The sequence below is a fragment of the Vicia villosa genome, linkage group LG1 (genome assembly GCF_029867415.1).
Source record: "Vicia villosa cultivar HV-30 ecotype Madison, WI linkage group LG1, Vvil1.0, whole genome shotgun sequence".
In the NCBI taxonomy this organism is placed as follows: domain Eukaryota; kingdom Viridiplantae; phylum Streptophyta; class Magnoliopsida; order Fabales; family Fabaceae; genus Vicia; species Vicia villosa.
In genome coordinates, this window is record NC_081180.1 from 217,458,998 (window position 1) to 217,480,915 (window position 21,918).

The window sequence follows — 21,918 nt, forward strand, 5'->3', positions numbered from 1 at the left end:
GTAATATACACTAATATGCACTCATACATCCGGTTATTCACTCATCCGCTAATATGTTTATAATGTTTTTATTTAAGGTTGTTGCATGACAGAGTGTTGCGCGGGACTGCATTGTCAAACAGATTCCGTTTCGTGTCTTCCGCCCATTGCAGCGGAATGACAATTGCTTCGGAACCGGAATCAGTTAGACAGCGCTTAGTCGATAGATTCATGTCATCCGGCAATACAGAAAGTCTGATTCTTTGGGCGTATAATACCCGACCAATAGGGTTAGTTTCTCATTCTTGGTTCATTTAATCTTTGTTTCTTTTGCGTAGCAAAATTTTCATATAACCTATTGTTTTAATTTATAGAGCACACTGGTTGTTGCTTGCTATCAACCCGATAAGAGAAGTGGTATATTTTCTGAATTCGGTAGATGGTGAGTGGAGCAATTATCCGACTATGAAGGAAATTATTGATTTGTAAGTGGAATCGTTCTAAATATTCTTGTATATTTATATATTTAATTATTTGTGAGATTGATCTAAATATATGCTTTTATATTTTTGTTAGATCAATACAAGTGTTCCGAAGTCAACAAGACGCACAGGTATCCCGGACTAAATCAAACAACATTACTTGGATCAAAGTGCAGGTACATTATTTTTCACAATTTTGCTTATAATATTTATGCTACTTGATAAAACAAGACAACTATAAAATCTTATTTGTTTTTCTATGTAGTGTCTGATACAGCGAAACAGTTCAGACTGCGGATACTTTGTTTTGAGGTTTATGAAAGAAATCCTTCAAATGAATCAATTAGAGATTCCAATCACGGTATGGATTTATAACTTAATTAGATAACTTCTTATAATTTATTACATTTAACTAAATCATTCATATTATGTTTTTATTCTGTAGTACTTTGACGAATTCCGTGCTGCTTCTTACACGAGACTTAAGTTGGAAGAAATCAAAGAGGATTTGTGTCAATTTTATATTCATCAGCTATTCATGCAGTAGGATTTGTGTCGATTTGAAGAGAATATTATAGTACTCTAGGATATATGGTTACTAACTTTGTTCATATTGTTGCCAACATTTAAAGTATAATATTGTTGATGTTAGAGATTTAGTTTGTTTGACATAATGATGTATATATATATATATATATATATATATATATATATATATATATATATATATAAAATTTTGGATATTATAATGGTATTATATTAGTATATATATAGTCCTACCTATGGTTGAAAATATATCTTCGAAAATATATTACAGGTCGAGAATATTACAGGTTGAAAATATATTACAGGTCGAAAATATTACAGGTCGAACTGGGAGGCTGAAATTACAGGCTGCACTTTAAAATACCTCATTTAGCAACGACAGCGCTTTTAAAAAGCGCTCTTAAAGGTCCACATACGAAAGCGCTTTATTACAAAAAGTGCTGCAAAAGATTAAAAAAAAGAAAAAAAACGCAACCTACCAAAGCGCTTTTGGAAAAGCGCTCTAATAGGGGGGGCTACCAGAGCGCTTTTTCCAGCAAAAGCGCTCTTATAGGGGGGTCTACCAGAGCGCTTTTAAAAGCGCTTTCGTTACCTATGCCAGCACTGGCTTTGGCAGCGCTTTAAAGCGCTGTTAAAGCCCAAAAAAAGCGCTTTTGTATGTCTTCCGTGTTGTAGTGTGTACGCCATTTCGAGAACCCGTTAGATGAATTAATCCCCTATTTTATGAAGTATATTAGGGAGTTATAACTTAAAATCATTTTGCTTGGTTTTGAGAATTGGTATTTGATGGTAGATTGAGTAACGGTACGAACATGCTATGCGGTGTTTTAGCTAGTATGATTGCTGAGATGATAATATATTGTTGTGTTAAATGTATTATGTTGTGGTGAATATCAAATGGTTGTGATATTATTATGCTTGTATATTGTGAATAAATGATTATGAATCGTTGGTAGATGTTAATGATGAGCATGTCGTGGTTGATGCATGCATTTCATAATCATGTTGCGGGCTGTATCCCTTATGGTGGTGGGACAGCGGTAGCTAATTCCCATCGTGTGGAATTAGTGAGAGAAGTAGCCGAATCTTTATGGTGGTGGATCGGTGAGATGGGTTATCTGATGTTTGGTACCACATGCATTTAGTTGCATTGCATTAGGTTGTTGTGTATAATTGTAACATGAACGGAAGTTGTCCAATGTTATAATTTGTGTGTGTTTGGTATGAATGACTGTATTTGATGAATGTTGCTATACTATCTGAATATAATTGATTTGGGTGAATAATGTATGGATGAAGTTGTATTGTTTATATTCCTATAACATTTGTTAATGCGAATGAAACTCACCCTTACTGTTGTTATTTTTCAGATTGAGGAGTAGCTTGTGTACTTGGTGAGGATTAGCTCGTCAAGTAGTTCGTTAGAGTCAGTTGGGTCTGTGTCATGCTCTGGTCGTGTAACACTGGAAACATTATTTTAGAATTGGCTGATAAACCCTTGTTTTGTTTATGGTTTATGGTTGAATCATGAGTCTCCGACTCCGGATGTTGATTATTCAGTTGTTAAGAATATTCCGCTGTGTTAACATGCTATCTGAATAATTTTTGGTTTATCGTTCCTTTATGGCATGACGTGAATATTTGTTTACTTTATTGGAGTTGTAATACCCTTTTTCATGTTTTACTCTGATTTTTGTTAAATTTTCCGCGGGGTTTAGAAGGGTGTTACAATAGTGGTATCAAAGCATAGTCGTTTGAGTCAGAGTCTTAGTGTCGGTTAATCCTTTGTATGCGATTAGTGTAAGGTTGACATTGTCGATACTTCTTGTTCTAATGAATATCATTTGATATTTAGCAGAACAATGGCCGGAAGAGAAGGAAGAAACAACGACGCGATCGCTGAGGCTCTGGGCATGATTGCTGGTGTGTTGGGAGGGAATGCCAATGGAGCTGTTATTGGTGCTGACAGGCAGCTGAACAGTTTTCAGAGGAACAATCCTCCGTTGTTCAAAGGCACGCACGATCCCGAAGGCGCTCAGAGGTGGCTGAAGGAAATTGAAAGGATCTTTCGAGTGATCGATTGTGCTGAAAATCTGAAGGTGAGGTATGGTACTCACATGCTGTCTGAAGAAGCTAATGATTGATGGATGGATAATAGGGATGAACTCGAATCTGCAGGTGTAGCAATTACTTGGGCTGTATTCAGGCGAGAATTCCTGAGGAGGTACTTTCCTGAGGATGTTCGGGGCAAGAAAGAAGTTGAGTTTTTAGAGTTGACACAGGGTAACATGACGGTACCGGAATATGCTTCAAAGTTTGTGGAGCTGGCCAGGTACTATGTCCACTATAACAATGATGAAGCGAGCGAATTTTCGAAATGTGTTAAGTTCGAGAATGGTCTCCGTGATGAAATTAAGCAGGGAATCAGGTACCAAAGGATTCGTCGATTTACTAATTTGGTGGATTGTAGTAGAATCTATGAAGAGGATAACCTCAAGCTGAAGTCATCTCACTCCCGGGAGTTAGTTGACAAAAAGGGGAAGAAGCCTATGGACCGTGGTAAACCATATGGTAGAGGTAATCATAAAGTTGGAGGTTGGAGGAAGCCTAGTGGGGGAGACTCTAGTGCCCCTGTTACGTGCTTTAAGTATGGGGAACCTGGGCATCGCGTTCATGAGTGCAAAAGTGAAGAGAAGAAGTGCTACAGGTGTGGTAAGGCAGGCCACATTGCCGTTGACTGCAAAGGAAAGACTGTGACTTGTTATAACTGTGGTGAAGAGGGCCATATTAGTCCACATTGTCCTAAGCCAAAGAAGAATTAAGCTGGGGGTAAAGTTTTCGCTTTATCAGGTTCAGAGACTACTCCAGAGGATCGATTGATTAAAGGTACGTGTTTTATCCATGGCACTCCTTTAATTGCAATAATAGATACTGGAGCAACTCACTCGTTTATTTCGTTGGATTGTGCTAAACGTCTGAACTTGGAAATATCTTATATTCATGGAAGTATGATCATTGACACTCCTGCGTCGGGTTCAGTGACTACTTCGTTTGCCTGTTTGAACTGTCCAATTGATATTTTTGGTAGAGAGTTTGGAATGGACTTAGTGTGCCTTCCGTTGGAACAACTTGATATCATCCTGGGCATGAATTGGTTGCAATTTAATCGGGTCCATATCAACTATTTCACGAAGACGGTTATTTTTCCGGAAGATGTCGGTGTTGAGGGTCTAGCGATGACGGCTAGACAAGTGGGTGAAGCAATGAAGGACGGGGCTGCCGTGTTTTTGTTGATTGCATCCATGGAAGTGAAGAAGAAAGTGGTGGGTAGTGACTTACCGGTAGTATGTGAATTCCCAGAAGTTTTTCCAGAAGATGTAAGAGAGTTACCGCCAGAGAGGGAGGTAGAATTTGCTATTGAGTTAGTTCCTGGAACTAGTCCTGTGTCGATGGTGCCGTATCGTATGTCGGCATCTGAATTAACGGAGTTGAAGAGTCAGCTAGAAGAATTGCTGGAAAAAGAATTCATTCGTCCTAGTGTGTCGCCGTGGGGTGCGCCGGTGTTGTTGGTAAAGAAGAAAGAAGGCTCTATGAGATTGTGTGTGGATTATAGACAGCTGAATAAAGTTACTATCAAGAATCGGTATCCATTACCGAGGATTAATGATTTGATGGATCAACTGGTTGGTGCGAGCGTGTTCAGCAAAATTGACTTGAGGTCGGGATATCATCAGATTCGGGTGAAGACGGATGATATTCAGAAGACGGCATTTAGAACAAGGTATGGTCATTACGAATATACAGTGATGCCATTTGGAGTAACTAATGCGCCGGGGGTTTTCATGGAGTATATGAATAGGATCTTCCATCCTTACCTGGATCAGTTTGTGGTGGTATTTATCGATGATATTCTAATATATTCTAAGAGTGAAGAAGAACATGCAGAGCATCTAGGGGTGGTATTAGAACTATTGAAGGAAAAGAAACTTTATGCGAAACTGTCAAAGTGTGAGTTCTGGCTAAGTGAAGTAAGCTTTCTTGGGCATGTAATTTCTAAAGATGGTATTGCCGTTGACCCAACGAAAGTAGAAGCAGTGTCTCAATGGGAAGCTCCGAAGTCAGTTTCCGAAATCCGTAGTTTCCTTGGTCTTCATGTTACTATAGAAAGTTCATTGAAGGTTTTTCAAAGCTAGCGTTGCCGTTAACTAAGTTGACTAGGAAGGGTCAAGCATTCATCTGGGATTCGAAATGTGATGAAGGATTCCAAGAGTTGAAGAGGAGGTTGACTAGTGCGCCGATCTTGATTTTGTCGAATTCGGTGGAATCTTTTGTTGTGTATTGTGATGCTTCATTGTTAGGATTAGGAGGTGTACTGATGTAGAATCAACAGGTAGTCGCTTATGCGTCGAGACAACTCAAAGTGCATGAGAGAAACTATCCGACTCATGACTTAGAGTTGGCAACAGTGGTATTTGTGTTGAAATTGTGGAGACATTATCTGTATGGTTCGAGGTTTGAAGTATTTAGTGATCACAAGAGCCTGAAGTATCTCTTTGATCAAAAAGAGCTGAATATGAGGCAAAGAAGGTGGTTAGAGTTCCTCAAGGATTATGATTTTGGACTGAATTACCATCCGGGTAAAGCAAACGTGGTTGCCGATGCTTTGAGTAGGAAGTTTTTGCATATGTCTATGCTTATGGTGAGAGAATTGGATTTAATTGAACAATTCAGAGATTTGAGTTTAGTATGCGAAGGCACTCCTGTCAGTGTTAAGTTGGGTATGCTGAAGCTGACTAGTGGTATTCTGGAAGAGATTCGAGAGGGTCAGAAAGCTGATGTAGAGTTGGTGGATAAGTTGACTCTGATTAACCAGGGCAAGGGAGGTGAATTCTGAATCGACGAGAATGGTATTATGAGGTTTGGTAATCGTGTTTGTGTTCCTAATGTTTCCGAATTGAGGAAGAGTATTCTCGAAGAAGGACATCGTAGTGGATTGAGTATTCATCCTGGTGCTACCAAGATGTATCATGACTTAAAGAAGCTGTTTTGGTGGCCTGGAATGAAAAAGGAAATATCTGAATTTGTCTATGCTTGTTTGACTTTCCAGAAGTCGAAGATTGAGCATCAGAAACCGTATGGAGCTATGCAACCGTTATTTATTCCGGAATGGAAGTGGGATAGTATATCTATGGATTTTGTTTTTGGTTTACCAAAGACGGTGAAGAACTATGAAGCCATTTGGGTTATTGTAGACAGGTTGACAAAGTCTGCTCATTTTATACCAATGAGAATGGATTACCCGATGGAGAAGCTGGCTCAATTATACATTGAGAAGATAGTGAGTTTACATGGTATTCCTTCGAGTATCGTGTTAGATAGAGATCCAAGGTTTACATCCAAATTTTGGGAAGGTTTGTAGAAGGCTTTGGGTACTAAGCTGAGATTGAGTTCTGCTTATCATCCGCAGACGGATGGACAGACGGAAAGAACTATTCAATTGCTAGAAGATTTGTTGCGTGCTTGTGTGTTGGAAAAATGCGGTACTTGGGATAGTTATCTACCCTTGATCGAATTTACCTACAATAATAGTTTTCACTCGAGTATTGGTATGGCTCCGTTTGAAGCTTTGTATGGTCGGAGGTGTAGGACGCCTTTATGTTGGTATGAATCTGGCGAAAGTGTTGTGATTGGACCGGAGATTGTTCAAGAAACGACGGAAAAGATTAAGATGATTCAGGAGAAGATGAAGGCTTCTCAAAGTCGTCAGAAGAGTTATCATGACAAGAGGCGGAGAACACTTGAATTTCAAGAAGGAGATCACGTGTTTATGAGAGTTACTCCTATGACTGGTATCGGACGAGCTCTAAAGTTAAGGAAATTGACTCCGCGTTTTATTGGTCCGTTTCATATTTCGGAAAGAGTAGGAGAGGTGGCGTATCGCATTGCGTTGCCACCGACGCTTGCGAATCTGCATGATGTATTCCATGTGTCGCATTTGAGGAAATACATTGCTGATCCATCTCATGTGATCCAAGTGGATGATGTACAGGTAAAGGATAATCTGACAGTTGAAGCCTTGCCTATGAGGATTGAAGATCGGAAGGTGAAACAATTGCGTGGCAAGGAGATAGCGTTGGTCAGAGTAGCTTGGGGAGGACCAGCCGGTGGAAATGTTACATGGGAATTGGAGAGCCAGATGAAGGACTCCTACCCGGAACTCTTTGCCTAAGGTATGTTTTCGAGGACGAAAACTTTTCTAGTGGGGGAGGGTTGTAACACCCCATAAATTTCTTTATTTAATTTAAATAATTTTTTAATTAAATATTAGAATTAATTGAATTATTTGAGAAATATGAATTAATGAGGCTAATGGGCCAGTGTCGCGAGTAGCAATTGGGGGGTGTGTCAGTTGCAAAGCCTTTTTACTAGACTAAGGTTATATTTTTCATAAAATAGAAAAGAGGAAGATTTTGTGAAAAGAGAACCAAAAAAGAGAAGAGAAGGCTGAACGTGAAATTGGGAGAAGAGCAAGTGCGAAGAGCAAAAGTACCCAAGAATTCGACATCGAGGTAAGGGGGGATTCTTCTCATTAACCTCTATTATGGGTATTATGAATGATTCAATTGAGTTTGTATGTTAGGATTCTGAATTGGATTATATGTCGGTGTTTGGGGTTTTGGGGTTTTGTAGAACTTAGGTTCAATTTATGATGTGTGATGCAATAGAGCTATTGTGAATGATGTTTGATGTTGGATATTGATGTTAAAACATGTTAGAAGTATGTGTAAATGTGCATTTTCGTGCTGTTATGAGATTATGGACGTTTTGGTATGATTGGGTTCGCAATTGGGATGAATGAAGTGCTGCAGAAAAGTGATTTTTCTGCTATATCAGTAATGTAACCGGTTACATGAGGAGGGTAACCGATTACATGGTCTCAGAATGGGCGAAGAACTGCATTTCGCGATGATGTAACCGGTTACATCATTTAGGTAACCGGTTACCACTGGGCGAAATTGAAAAATAAAGGTTACTGTCAGTGATGTAACCGGTTACATCATTTAGGTAACCGGTTACCACTGAAGCTTTTTGAAAAATATTTATTTTAAATATCCGTAACTTTTAAACCGTTAATTCTGTTTGTACGCCGTTTCGAGAACCCGTTAGATGAATTAATCCCCTATTTTATGAAGTATATTAGGGAGTTATAACTTAAAATCATTTTGCTTGGTTTTGAGAATTGGTATTTGGTGGTAGATTGAGTAACGGTACGAACATGCTATGCGGTGTTTTAGCTAGTATGATTGCTGAGATGAAAATATATTGTTGTGTTAAATGTATTATGTTGTGGTGAATATCAAATGGTTGTGATATTATTATGCTTGTATGTTGTGAATAAATGGTTATGAATCGTTGGTAGATGTTAATGATGAGCATGTCGTGGTTGATGCATGCATTTCATAATCATGTTGCGGGCTGTATCCCTTATGGTGGTGGGACAGCGGTAGCTAATTCCCATTGTGTGGAATTAGTGAGAGAAGTAGCCGAATCTTTATGGTGGTGGATCGGTGAGATGGGTTATCCCATGTTTGGTACCACATGCATTTAGTTGCATTGCATTAGGTTGTTGTGTATAATTGTAACATGAACGGAAGTTGTCCAATGTTATAATTTGTGTGTGTTTGGCATGAACGACTGTATTTGATGAATGTTGCTATACTATCTGAATATAATTGATTTGGGTGAATAATGTATGGATGAAGTTGTATTGTTTATATTCATATAACATTTGTTAATGCGAATGAAACTCACCCTTACTGTTGTTATTTTTCAGATTGAGGAGTAGCTTGTGTACTTGGTGAGGATTAGCTCGTCAAGTAGTTCGTTAGAGTCAGTTGGGTCTGTGTCATGCTCTAGTCGTGTAACACTGGGAACGTTATTTTAGAATTGGCTGATAAACCCTTGTTTTGTTTATGGTTTATGGTTGAATCATGAGTCTCCGACTCCGGATGTTGATTATTCAGTTGTTAAGAATATTCCGCTGTGTTAACATGCTATCTGAATAATTTTTGGTTTATCGTTCCTTTATGGCATGACATGAATATTTGTTTACTTTATTGGAGTTGTAATACCCTTTTTCATGTTTTACTCTGATTTTTGTTAAATTTTCCACGGGGTTTAGAAGGGTGTTACAGTTAGAGAGGCGTTTTTCGGAGGAGGAAATTAAGGAGGCGGTGTGGTCTTGTGATGGAAATAAAAGTGCGGGTCCGGATGGCTACTCTCTTGAGTTCTTCAAACAAAATTGGGGCCTATTAAAAGGAGATATGTTCAAGTCCGTGGATGACTTTCACAATAAAGCTAGATTGACCAAGGCATGCTCTTCCTCTTTTCTCACTTTAGTTCCAAAGTATAAGAGCCCGTAATCCTTGTCTGAATATCGTCTCATCTGTCTTGTAGGTAGTTTGTATAAGGTGCTCTCTAAAATCATGGCTTCAAGGTTAAGGAGCGTTTTGGGGAAGTTGGTGTCGGACAACCAATCCGCTTTTATCCCAGGTAGAAACATCCTTGACGGCGTCCTTATGGCTAATGAGGTGATGGATTTGACTAAACGAGAGAAAAGGAGTTGCATGGTGTTGAAAGTTGACTTTGAAAAGGCTTTTGATTGTGTTAATTGGAACTTCTTGAGGTTCATTCTTAAGAAAATTTGCTTTGGCGAAAGGTGGATGAAATGGATGGAAGGTTGTGTTTTCTCTAGTAGCATGTCCGTTATTATTAACGGTAGTACCACGAAGGATTTCAAGGTGGAGAGGGGTCTTCGTCAAGGAGATCTTTAATCCCTTTTTTTGTTTGTTTTGGCCACGGAAACTTTAGCGGCACTTATGAGGAAGGAAAAGGAGATGGGTGATTATCAAGGTTTTAAGATAAATGAAGCGGAGGATGTGAGCTTACTTCAATTTGCAGATGACACGTTAATTGTGGTGGATGGTAGTAGCAGTAATCTTTGGTGCGTGAAATCTATTCTAAGAGGTTTTGAAATGATGTCGGGATTGAAGATAAATTTTCATAAAAGTAAGCTTTATGGTATCAATGTGGGTGAGTGGCTTCTCAATGCGGCCTCAGACTTCCTATCTTATAATATAGATTCCTTACCTTTCAAGTTCCTTAGGGTCAAAATTGGAGATAGTCCTAGAAAGATTTTGATGCGGAGAGAATTACTTGACTCTTTGAGGAAAAGACTTGCCACTTGGAAAGGAAGACACCTCTGATTAGCGGGTCGCGTAACTTTAATTAATTAGGTCTTAAATGCCACTTCGGTTTACACTCTCTCTTTCTACAATGCCCCTTCCAAAGTCATTAGAGAAATACGCACTATTCAAAGTAATTTTTTATGGGGTGGTGGAGGTGAAAAGAAACCGATTCATTGGATTAATTGGGATTTAGCTTGCTCCTCTCGTGACAACGGTGGCCTTGGTATTAAAAACATGGAGGTTATGAATTTGGCTCTTTTGAATAAATGGAAGTGGCGGATTCTAAAAGAACACAATTCAGCTTGGAGTAGTTTGTTAAGGAGCCGGTATGGAAATTCTGTTAACAAGGTCCTCATCGGCAACGAGAGCGTGTTGAAAAAGAGTGACTCTATATGGTGGAAGAATCTTATTCTTTCCGATAACAATATTTCTCCTTCTAATAACCGTTTTGCAGGGGTTGTCTTGTGCCGTATCGGTAATGGAAAAGGAACTTCCTTTTGGCACACTAAGTGGATTGGTCAGCAGTCGCTAAAATATGCTTTTCCAGAGCTATTTTCTTTGGCCGAAGACACTTGTATAACCATGGCTGATGTAGGAGAGTGGTCTGACCGCGGCTGGGCCTGGGAGGTTCCGTTTTTTGTCGAAAACAGGGCTGTTCAGGAACATGATCTTCAGCAACACTTTGAAGATGTAGTGAAGGACTTTTTGCCAGCGAAAGAGTCAGAGGATAACTATGTTTGATTGAAGGAATCAAGTGCGGAATTTTCAGTAAAATCTTGTTTTCATTTATTCAACAAAATGCTTTCCTCCTCCTCTGTTTCTCCTTCCGTGTTGATTGTGATTAATTATCTTTGGAAGATTAAAGTCCCACCGAAGATACATTTATTTGGTTGGAGATTCTTGTTAAATAGATCGGTCTCTAAGGATCAATTATTTAAGAGGGGTATTTTAACGAATCGATCTTTGTTGTGTTTTTTGTTCATCAGATGTGGAATCCTTATCACACTTATGTGGTTCTTGCTCTATAACAAGAGAAGTTTGGAGGAAGGTGTATATTTGGATTGAAAATTTTGAGGAAATTAATCTTGAAGAGTTCCAAAACTTTTTCCTCTATTTTGATAAAGTGAAGTGTTTTGATAGAAGATTGATTATAGCGGTGATTTGGTTGTCAACGGTTTGGGCTATAAGGTTAAATCGTAACTCCATCATTTTCAAGAATACTTCCTTCATCTTTGAAGATTGTTTGTCGGCGATAATTCTCAACGTTTGGAATTGGTTGAGAACCTCTTGTAACATTATATGAAATAGTAACTTTTATGCGTGACATACTCTTCCTCTCTTATGCTTTAGGAGGTAGAGGACTCCCGTTCTTTTTTTTTTTTCTAATCGGGTGGAATATCCCTTATACTCCTTTTTTGAATGAATTTCATTGCCTATTAAAAAAAACCTCTCTTGAAAAGCAGAGGCCAGAAAAGAAATTCTTCTTATGCTGATAATTTTGTAGAGCATGTCATTCCACACACGAGAGAGGTGGTGAATTGTGGAGGTTTGAAAAAAGGTAGTTACAAAAATTATTTTATGAAAATCATAGTTTAGAAGCATTTTAAAAAAAACATTTGAATCACAGTTACAGAATTCGTAGGTACATATGAAGAACCGCGAATTCGCGGCAGGTACAGAATTCGCGGTACATATGAAAAACCGCAAGGTATATATGAATTAGATCGCGGGGTACATATGAATTGGTTCGAGGGTACCAGCTCGCAGTACTTTTGCGAATTGATAGGCTAAAATTCGTGAAGAATTTCCGTCAACTAAAGAACCAGGTACATACTATTGGATTGAAGACCCCCACTAATTTAATGCTTTTGGGTAATATCTAATAGATCCGGCCAAACTGCAAGTATTTTTATGGCTACCTTATATTTTAAAACTAAACAAAGTACCAATGTGAGACTTGTTATATATTTTTACCAAATGTACGATAATGTCCGCATATTTTACTATTAACCATTTTCTCTTCTGTTAATCATATTTTACTACAGTAATAATTATTTTATAACTAAATAAAATAGGAATTAATTTTTTTGATCAAATAAATTATGAATTAATGTGTCAATTTTTTATTCAATACGTACCGATTATTCTATTTTAACGTACCGCGAACCCAAATAGCATATCGAATTTTTTATTCAATGCGTACCGATTATTATATTTTTTTATACCCCTCACATACCTAATTCTTTGAGAGTTGCGAACCACGTACCCGAATTCGTACCACGTACCGAAGCGAATTACGAATTATGTGACTATGGTTTGAATATGCTGCGGAAAATCTGAGTAAATAAAACATGCGGAAAATTAAGAGATAATGGAAGAGAGAAAGTCACCAAGAAAACATCAGTCTACGAACACAACTTTCAATTCATTCCATGTTGTTATGGAATTTGACGGTAAGGACCGCAATCATGCTCTACCTCTGTCTGATAAGGAAAATGAGAAAAAATATTAATCAAATAGCGATTGGGTCCACTACGTTTATTTTTAGAGTGTCACAAAATTCGACGAAAACAGACATATGCATGTTTGGGTTATTTATCGGTAATTGAGAAAACTGGTTCTCCATTACCATAAACAACAGAGAGGGTTTTAATTCAAAATTATTGGCATATACTGTGGGACGGACTATGCTTGAATCAAGTTTTTCATTCGATGGAATAGCATATTCTTTCCGAGGAAACTCGACATATTCAACCATCGCTATAAATCTTTGTTGCAAGCGACGACTTTTGTGAAAATAACATTCGATTTCGTTTATCGATTCAACTAGGTTTCCTAACGTGCGGTTGTTCACATACAAGTGAAAACAAGTAAATTGCAAGAAAACTTTAAAAACAAAATATAAAATGTCTTTATTTTTTTTAAATTAAAACAAAAATGATTTTTGCTCATGACAACATAAAATATATCTAATTTTATTTTGAATATTACTCCAACTATATATAACCATCCATTTATAAAAAAGAATTGTTTTAAAATGAACATCTTTGCATTTCTCAATAAAAAACATTTCACCATTTGAAAAAGAAGGAAGTGTATTATTGAAAGCTCTATTCTATAGTTCAAAGAGGTGGATATTCTTCCAATGACAAACTCCAAGTGGACTCCCAACAACCTCACACAAGGACACATACCTCACTCCTCAACAACACCACACAAAAACAAACATTCAGGTAACTTACAAATGGTGACACTGAGAATTTGTAATTTACCTTTCCACCCTCATCACCGTGCCCTTTCAACACAGTCAAAGGTCCATATACTATAAAGTGCTAAAACATGATACGCTCACACATATTCATATTTGCAATGCGTCAATCTCAGTTGTTCCCATTTAGCTGCGCGTAATCCATGCAATCCATTTCTCACTACTCTCTTTTTCTTTCGTGTCTTTCTCTTATCTTTCCATCTGTTTCTTTTCCTTCACCTCCTTCTTCTTTCATCTCACCATATATCCACACACTATCTCATACACAACAACAACAAACAACATGAAGAAGAGTTTCTCAGAATTCTACGAGAAATGGATTTTGAACCTAGAGGAAATTCAGCACCAGCTTCTGAAGGTATCAAAAAGAGAGACGGTGATGAATGAACAAGAGCTACAAACACTGGTTTCAAAAGTCACGGCTCATTTGAAAGAATACTACACTGTGAAATGGAGAGCAGCGCATGAAGATGTTGTTGTTTTCTTTTCACCAACATGGGTTACTCCATTGGAAAACTCATATCTCTGGATAACCGGGTGGAAACCTTCTACTGTCTTTCGCATCCTGGAGAAGTTCGACATGACAGATGAAGAGAAGAAGAAGATAGATGGACTGAGAATGAAGACAAAGATGGAGGAAGAAAAGGTGGAGGGAGAGATGGAGAGGCAGCAAGTGGCTATGGCTGATTTGAAGATGGTGAAGCTGGCGAAAATATCATGCAGAGGTAGGAAAGATGATGCAAGAGTGGATGGGTTGGTTGAAGTGGCTTTGAAAGGAGTGTTTGGTGGTTTGGAGAAAGTAATGAAAAGTTCAGATTGTGTTAGACTTAAGACACTGAAAGGGGTTTTGGATGTTCTTACTCCAATTCAGTCTCTTCATTTTTTGGCTGCACATATTGGTATGCAGTTAAGCTTGAGGCAACTTGGGATCAACAAGATCACTCAGAAAGATCCATAGTCTTAGTTTTGAGTAGTATATGTTTAATTTAATAGGCTTAAGTAGCTTATTAATTAATTTGTTTAGTATACTCCTTTATTAAGTAGAACCCAAAAATGAAAAGAAAAAAACTGTTTACTTTATGTCTTTATGAAGTTGTAATATTCTTGTTCTGTTGGCTTTAAAAGTTGTTGAATTAATGTAAGAAAAGAAGCAGAAAAATTATAGATTTTTAATTTGCATTAAGCATTCAAAGACATAGTATACTACTCAAGAAATTGTTAATGTAAATTTCATCACCACAGGAAAATTTAACTGATAAGACAGCAAAAGGAAAAAGTCAATAAAAATCTGAAAAGTGTTGCAGAAGCCACTTATAAATTTGATTTATGTTAAATACAAGAAAGAAAGAAAAAATGAAATGTATTTTGTCGAGAGTTGGACCAGATACATGAGTATTTGTTTCTTGTGTCGGTGAATTGCATCATCAGTTTCTTGTATAGAGACAATAGTGTGTGTCAATATGGGAGTAACATGTTACATAGAAGGGACATGTACACGGTGCACATGTAAACATAAACAGTGAGAAAACTTGACACAAGGGATTATTATAGCATCTCACACGCAAGATTCATAGTATGAGACAAAAATTCATTTAACCTCAACTCATGCATGCATTTCACTTTAAGCTTATGTTGGTTTCTGAGTTGTATTTATCAGATAAAACTCAAAAGTCATGTTGCCGCAGAAGCTTGGTTTCTTCTCTTAATATTGATGGCACCACCATTTCAGATCAGGATCAAAATTGCTGGCCATATGGTCACATAATACAAAGACTTATTTAACATACTGTTTCTGTTTTGCTGGAAGATGATTTGGTTGATAAGGTCATACCTAAACTTATGAATGAGAAGTCAGAAGTCCAATAGCACAATAACATGATGACTATGATTACACCACGGGAGGAAATTCATAATGCACTAACATGGCCAAAGATAGTGCACCAGATCTAGATGGATTTGGTAGATTTTATTTTATCAAACCTTTGGGAGATTATCAAGAAAGAGAATGTAATGGCAGTAATTCAGTTCTTCACTGGTTGGAAGATTTTACTTAAATACAATTCAAATACCTCAGAAGCAGTTACTCTTCTTCAAAACAAAAGTTATGGTGGTAACTTGGCCATGAAGGTAGACATTTCCCAAGCATTTAATACTTTAAGCAACTTAGAGGTTTTGGATTTAGTGAGAAATTTTGTCATTGGATCAATGTTATTCTTTATTCAGCAGCCATGTTTGTCTATCAATGCAATCCAGAGGATATTTCAGGCAATGCAACTTTGAAGGTTGCATCAAACTCAATGGTGGATTTTAACATCTTGAAAAAGTTCAAGATCATGGTTCATCCTTCAAAGGCTCCGGTGTTCAAGGAGATTCTAAATCATCCTCCTTTACTGAACTAGATCAAATGTAACACATATGGGGCCTCCATTGGTGTGATGGGTACTACTATCCGTCAATTTTTAATCAAATACATATTGATTATTCTATTTTAACGTACCACGAACCCAAATAGCGTATCGAATTTTTTATTCAATGCGTACCGATTACGTTCATTTTAGAGTGTCACAAAATTCGACGAAAACAGACAGATGCATGTTCGGGTTATCTATCGGTAATTGAGAAAACTGGTTCTCCATTACCATAAACAACAGAGAGGGTTTAAATTCAAAATTATTGGCATATACTGTGGGACGGACTATGCTCGAATGAGGTTTTTCATTCGATGGAATAGCATATTCTTTCAGAGGAAACGTGACAGAAGTCAGAATTCTTACATAGAAACTTCGTCAACTAAAATACAATTTACATCAAAGATCTTACAAAACAACATACAATTTACATCAAGGATCTTGCTAAACAACAACATAACACACATTTCTTCTTTTGGACATAAATAGCTAATTAACGTATCAATGATGAATAATTTTTTACAAAAGAACAATAATAAGATTCAAGTTTGAAAAACTTTTTACTATATCAATCAATAAGATTGAAACTGACTTCAAGTAGCCTCCACTGATAATATCTCAAGTTCAGCCCACCATAATGGAGAAAGCCTTGGAGAAGCTTGCTCTGGTGTTACATTAACCACTTCTCTTAATTTCGAAGTTATGTCTTTCATTGTTGGCCTTAACTTCGGTTCGGGTTGAATACACCCTTGAATCACCTCACAGATCACGTCGAGTTCACTGTCTTTGAATGATTGTAAACTCGGATCAATCATATAGCTTATGCTTCTTCTGTCATTTAAGTACTCCGAAGCCTAGCAAGTTTCGATTTACAATTAGTCATGTTTCGATGTTTAGCAGAGTTTAACACTAAATCATAAATCATAGTAGCGAAACTCACCCAGTTGACAAGATTTCCTTGTTCTTCAGAATGAGGCAATTTCCCGGAAATGATTTCTAGCAACAATATTCCGAAATCATAGACATTGGTGTCAAAAGCCGCGCGTTGCATCTCGGCTTTCTTTGAAGAGTCACCTCTAGTTGTCCTAGGTGAATCTACAATAGTTCTAAAAGTGATCTCTGCAAGCTGAAAGATCAATAAAATGAAGACAATTTTTACTTAGTTTATTTGGTAACAAAGGAAACAATAAGATAGAAGAGAAATGTGTGTATGTACCTTTGCAGCATAATCATCTGACAACATGATCAAATTTGAAGCAACTTTGGTATGAGATACCGGTGGATTTAAACCGTGCATGTACGAAAGACAATACGCAGTTCCCATTATTATTCTTATCCTTTCACTCCATTCAAGACGTTCAACGTCTTTAACTGAAAAAACAAAGAAACAAATCATGCATAACATCAGGGCCGTCTTTGAGGATGTATAAGATAGACTACAGCAGAGGGCCTCAAGTTTTTGAGGATAAAATTGTAGCTAGATAGGGCCTCATAATATGTCTTTGCATCAGCATCGCAATCGCATCAGAGGTATTTTTAGGTATTATAAAAGTCACTAGGTAATCTCGATCGCAATTTAAAACCACGCATTGAACAAAGTAAAAACTAAAACAAAAAGCATTACCATGTAGGTACTCAAATAGGCTTCCATTTGGGGCATATTCGAATATAAACATCCTTGTGAATGGATCTTCTTCCTCACAATATCCAATAAGATTAATAAAGTTCTTATGGTTAATGCGAGACAATGTCGCAATCTGTAGAATTCATGAAACTTAATCAGTTAGCAGAATAGAAATTTTGGATTGTTCAATGCAATTTAAGAGGACATGAACCTTTTTTCTATAGTTCAATTCCATGTTCTTAGTCCATTCTTTTCGCGAATCAACCAAAGTCGAAACAACAGCAATTTCAACTCCACTAGACAATGTTCCTTTGAATATAGTGCATGCTTCAAAACTAATAACAATATTGCTGAAATCTTCACATGCTGTCTCTAATTCTACTCTATTCAACTTAGGAACACCTACATTAATTCATAACATCAAAAAAGACATTGTTATCAACACAATATTTCATTCACTAAGGTCTATAATTTGTGTTCTTCACTCATATGAACTAGTACCTGTAATAAAAGCCTTTTGCAACTGTCCACTTATGCCTGTGTTCCAAGGTTTAATTATTTTAGCTGCTGGTTTTTTCCAAAGGCAAAGAAGAACTACGATCAAAACGACAATCACTACAATTCCTATGACAATAAGTATATACTTCCACACACTTTCATGTATGTCCATTTTTGGTAGACTTGAGTGGTGTCCATCATTTGGAAGAGAATCAGAAGGAGGAGGTAATGGTGGTGTACGTGACTGAGTTCGGTTCTTTCTTGCATTTGGAGAAGCTGGAAAAGATCCACTACTAATGCTAATTGGAGTTTGACTGAAACCTTTTGGAATTTCACCTTTATAAGGTGCGGCGGCAAGGTTACTCGAATGCTCAAGTAACCTACGACGCCCATAACTAATAAGATTTGGCACACTCATCGCGATTTCTGGTTCATTAGCACCTACATGATGCAAGACATTAGAAGTAAATCTTTTAATAACTTATCAATAAGTCATAATTTAGCGAAGGATTTCAACTCACGACGCTGAAGGTCGAAATTTTTCTCTTCATGCACTTGCTTGAACCTGCACAAGAAAGCAGAAAATTTAGTACAAGTCAAGCATTGCGTAAAGAAAATGTATGCACTTTGAGATTATCAATAGGCCAAAAGTTTATTATCCACACACAGAGGCAGCGAAAAGACATCGAGGCATTTCAGAAGTGCTACTTTAATCGGAATAATCAACGAATCTGGTTTGTTCCATTGCTTGATGTTGCTATGCCACACACTGCACATTCCATTCATCCAAAAAGACCATAAATTACAAACTAGTATTCAAACATGCAAGAATGAAGGCAAGCATACAAAAGATAATAGATACGAAAAACGCAAACAAAGAACACCCGGGCTTTGATCGCAAAGATCCTTACAAGGTTACTTGCTGAGCAAGGAAGAGAAAAATGAAATTTTCTTACCAGTGACCAAACTTTCTATTAATGCAGGCAAATAATGTTGCGAGAGGCGATGAACATTCATCAAGTAGTGATTTAGAAAATAATCTGAAATTCCCTTGGTCTTGATGAGAATCACTTTCTTCTATGTTGTTATCACAAAGCAACCTATCATAAAAAAAATCCTCAAGAATTAGTACACATAAAGCTCATATACATATATAACAAGACATGTAAATATATAGATATAACTTACAAGTGTTTTAGAGATAACATTTTACTAAGTTCAACTGGGATGCATCCTGATAAATTGTTCTCCCTTAAATCTAATAACTCTAACTCAGCTAATTCTCCAAGCTCTTTAGGAATCTCACCAGAAAAGTTATTATTGCATAACACACTGTCATGAAAAAATAGTAACAAAATTAACAAACTCGGTTTATTTGTCGATATTAATGGTAATCAATGTAACTAGATCCATGCGCAAAAAAACAAGAATCGCATTAGATTCCTTACAGTGATTTTAAGTGACTAAGTTTCCCAAGCTCAGGAGCCAATGTCCCTTCCAAGGACAGACCATTTAGATCCCTACAAGAACACAAGTCTTAAAATTCAGCACTACATTTTTCATCATATATACTTGCAATTTTCTTTAACTATAGTTCTAAATTGCAATCTGCAACACGGTATCAACCACATTCGCCTTCATTTAGGGCCGTCTTTGAGGGCGTGCTACCCACAGGGCCCAAAATTTATAGGGTCGCAAAAAGTCTTTGGACACCATCACTATTGCAATTGCAATTTCGAGTGCATCAACCTATAATAAGAAAGGAAAAGAGTTAAGTTACCATAGGAACTTACAAAGTCTGCACTTTACCATCGATGCAGTGAACCCCGAACCAGTTGCAAGGGTCACAATCATTTGAATTCCAATTTTCCAACGCAACACGAGGATCAGAACTTATTCTTTGACGAAACTCCAACAAAGCCAATCCTACATAAAACAAAAACAAAACAAATAACTTGAGTTACAAGTTACACTAATATATGATGGAAAAAAACACTTAAATTATAGAAACTTGTAACGAAAGTTACCTTCGTCGTTAAGCGACAAACACTCACTAATCCCCCAAACAGAAATAAAGCAAACATAAATCCTAAACCAAAATCCAAATGTGTTACATCTCATTCCCATTTCTTGGTGAAGCCAATGCCAAAAATCCTTCTGGTCTAAGAAAATCACTAACTAGGAAAAACTTTATACAAATCAAAGGTTTTGAGGTTCAAACTCATAGATCATATCAGGATCCCTCATTTTTACAATGTTATCTCTTTGTTACAATATATTCAACAAAGACATAACCTTGTAGACCCTACTCAATATATCTTCCTCTTAAATATCCTCAACAATAGATCTATTTATTTACCTGAAAAAAAAAATTAACAAAATGCATGACTTATATATGAATCAAGATCAACAAGAATAAAACCAAAAAAGTAATGTTAGAATTAATTAATTAATTACCATGTAGAAAAGGAAAAAGGTTGCAAAAATGAAGAATGTATAAGGTAAGAAAATTAATATATTAAAGGTGGTGGCAACATTGAGACAAAGACAAGAAAAAAGGCAGCAAAAGTTGAATGGTTAAATCTGTTTTTTTTTGTTATGAGTGTTTGTTTGATTCTGTAAGATTGCTGCCTTTTTAAGGATGATCTTAGAGGACCCTCTCTTCGACCATCTTCAACATTTGACGATGTTGTCTTTTTTTCTGTATGGTTTTTTTCTGTGCCTATGTTGTTAGTTTCTCTCTCTCTCTCTCTCTCTCTCTCTCTCTCTTTCCAAAATTCCCAGTTGTTTGATTCACTATTTTTGATTTCTTTTCTGTGTCTTGTTTCTCTCTTTCTCTCTCTCATCATTCCCACCAGCCACCTAAAATTTCTCGTTTCATTTGTTTTTGTTTTACACTAATATTTATTAGTATTATTGTTAATTTGTTCGTTTGATTTGTTTTTTATTTTATTATTATTATTATTATTATTATTATTATAATTATAATTAAAAAATGTATTTTATTGCAAACTTATATTGAAAGAGTGGTATGTTCTGTTGGGCCCCATGTCCGACAACCTAGGACTGGTTTTTGTTGTATTACTAGGTAAGTCTCATATGGTTTGTTGCTCCAATTTATTTTGTTTACATTTATGTAGTTTTTTTTATCTACTCGACTTATATGTTTTCAAAAGACTAACAAATGTTTGTACAAGTGTCTTTAGAGTACTATTTAGAAAAATTATCAATTTTATTTTATATTTTTACTCGAATTAATATTTATTAAAATAGTAATCAAATTATTTTTCTAGATTTTGTTTTTAATTTTTTAAATAATGAGATAAGGAATTTTGTTAACATCAACTTATATAAAATCGTAATTTTTTAAATCTTTTTCATACGATAAAATTTTTTATTTAAACATATAATCATTCACCTACACCGTTTGTCAATCCTGATAGTTGTTAATCCTTAAAGATAATGCTCGTAGGTTGTTAGTGTCTTAACTAACTATTTAACAAATTAGTTAGTTTGTTAAGTTTAGTTAGTTAAGCTGGTTGCTTAATCAACAAGCTATTATAAAAATTGTTGTAACTTTAGTTTGAAAGTGATTGTGATTTACATAAGTTTATTGTTCATCATTGTGTGTAAGTAATTGATTGCTTCCATTGCAAGAAACTCTAGAGTCATGCTAACAATTGGTATTGAGAGTATGTTTCAATACTAGGTATTTGGTTTTATTACCAAAAGATTGATTTGATACTAGAGAAAGATTTGATTTTGATACTAAAAAAATTTGTTTGATACAGGAATTGGTTTCGATACAAGTGAAACACGGGAGACTTGTGAAGGATTATTAAATTGGGAAATACATTGCGAGGTG

General features: G+C 36.4%; 3 protein-coding genes across 3 annotated transcripts; 2 read left to right on the forward strand and 1 right to left on the reverse strand.

Annotated features, from left to right (window-relative positions):
• Positions 1–9,493: 9,493 nt before the first annotated feature.
• Positions 9,494–10,273, forward strand: LOC131594977 (uncharacterized). The gene is made up of 2 exons (XM_058867191.1): positions 9,494–9,785; positions 9,879–10,273. The coding sequence occupies exons 1-2, from the start codon at positions 9,494–9,496 to the stop codon at positions 10,271–10,273; spliced, it is 687 nt and encodes a 228-aa protein (XP_058723174.1).
• Positions 10,274–13,578: 3,305 nt separating this feature from the next.
• On the forward strand, positions 13,579–14,592 carry LOC131622573 (protein DOG1-like 4). The gene has a single exon (XM_058893617.1). The coding sequence runs from the start codon at positions 13,807–13,809 to the stop codon at positions 14,479–14,481; it is 675 nt and encodes a 224-aa protein (XP_058749600.1). The 5' UTR covers positions 13,579–13,806; the 3' UTR covers positions 14,482–14,592.
• A 1,679-nt stretch (positions 14,593–16,271) lies between these two features.
• On the reverse strand, positions 16,272–20,802 carry LOC131622580 (protein MALE DISCOVERER 2-like). The gene is made up of 14 exons (XM_058893622.1): positions 20,511–20,802; positions 20,081–20,412; positions 19,847–19,979; positions 19,502–19,573; positions 19,242–19,385; positions 19,010–19,153; positions 18,721–18,822; positions 18,575–18,618; positions 18,057–18,494; positions 17,767–17,957; positions 17,556–17,688; positions 17,148–17,302; positions 16,872–17,057; positions 16,272–16,785 (listed from the first exon to the last, which is right to left on the reverse strand). The coding sequence occupies exons 2-14, from the start codon at positions 20,178–20,180 to the stop codon at positions 16,525–16,527; spliced, it is 2,103 nt and encodes a 700-aa protein (XP_058749605.1). The 5' UTR covers positions 20,181–20,412; positions 20,511–20,802; the 3' UTR covers positions 16,272–16,524.
• Between the last annotated feature and the right edge of the window lie 1,116 nt (positions 20,803–21,918).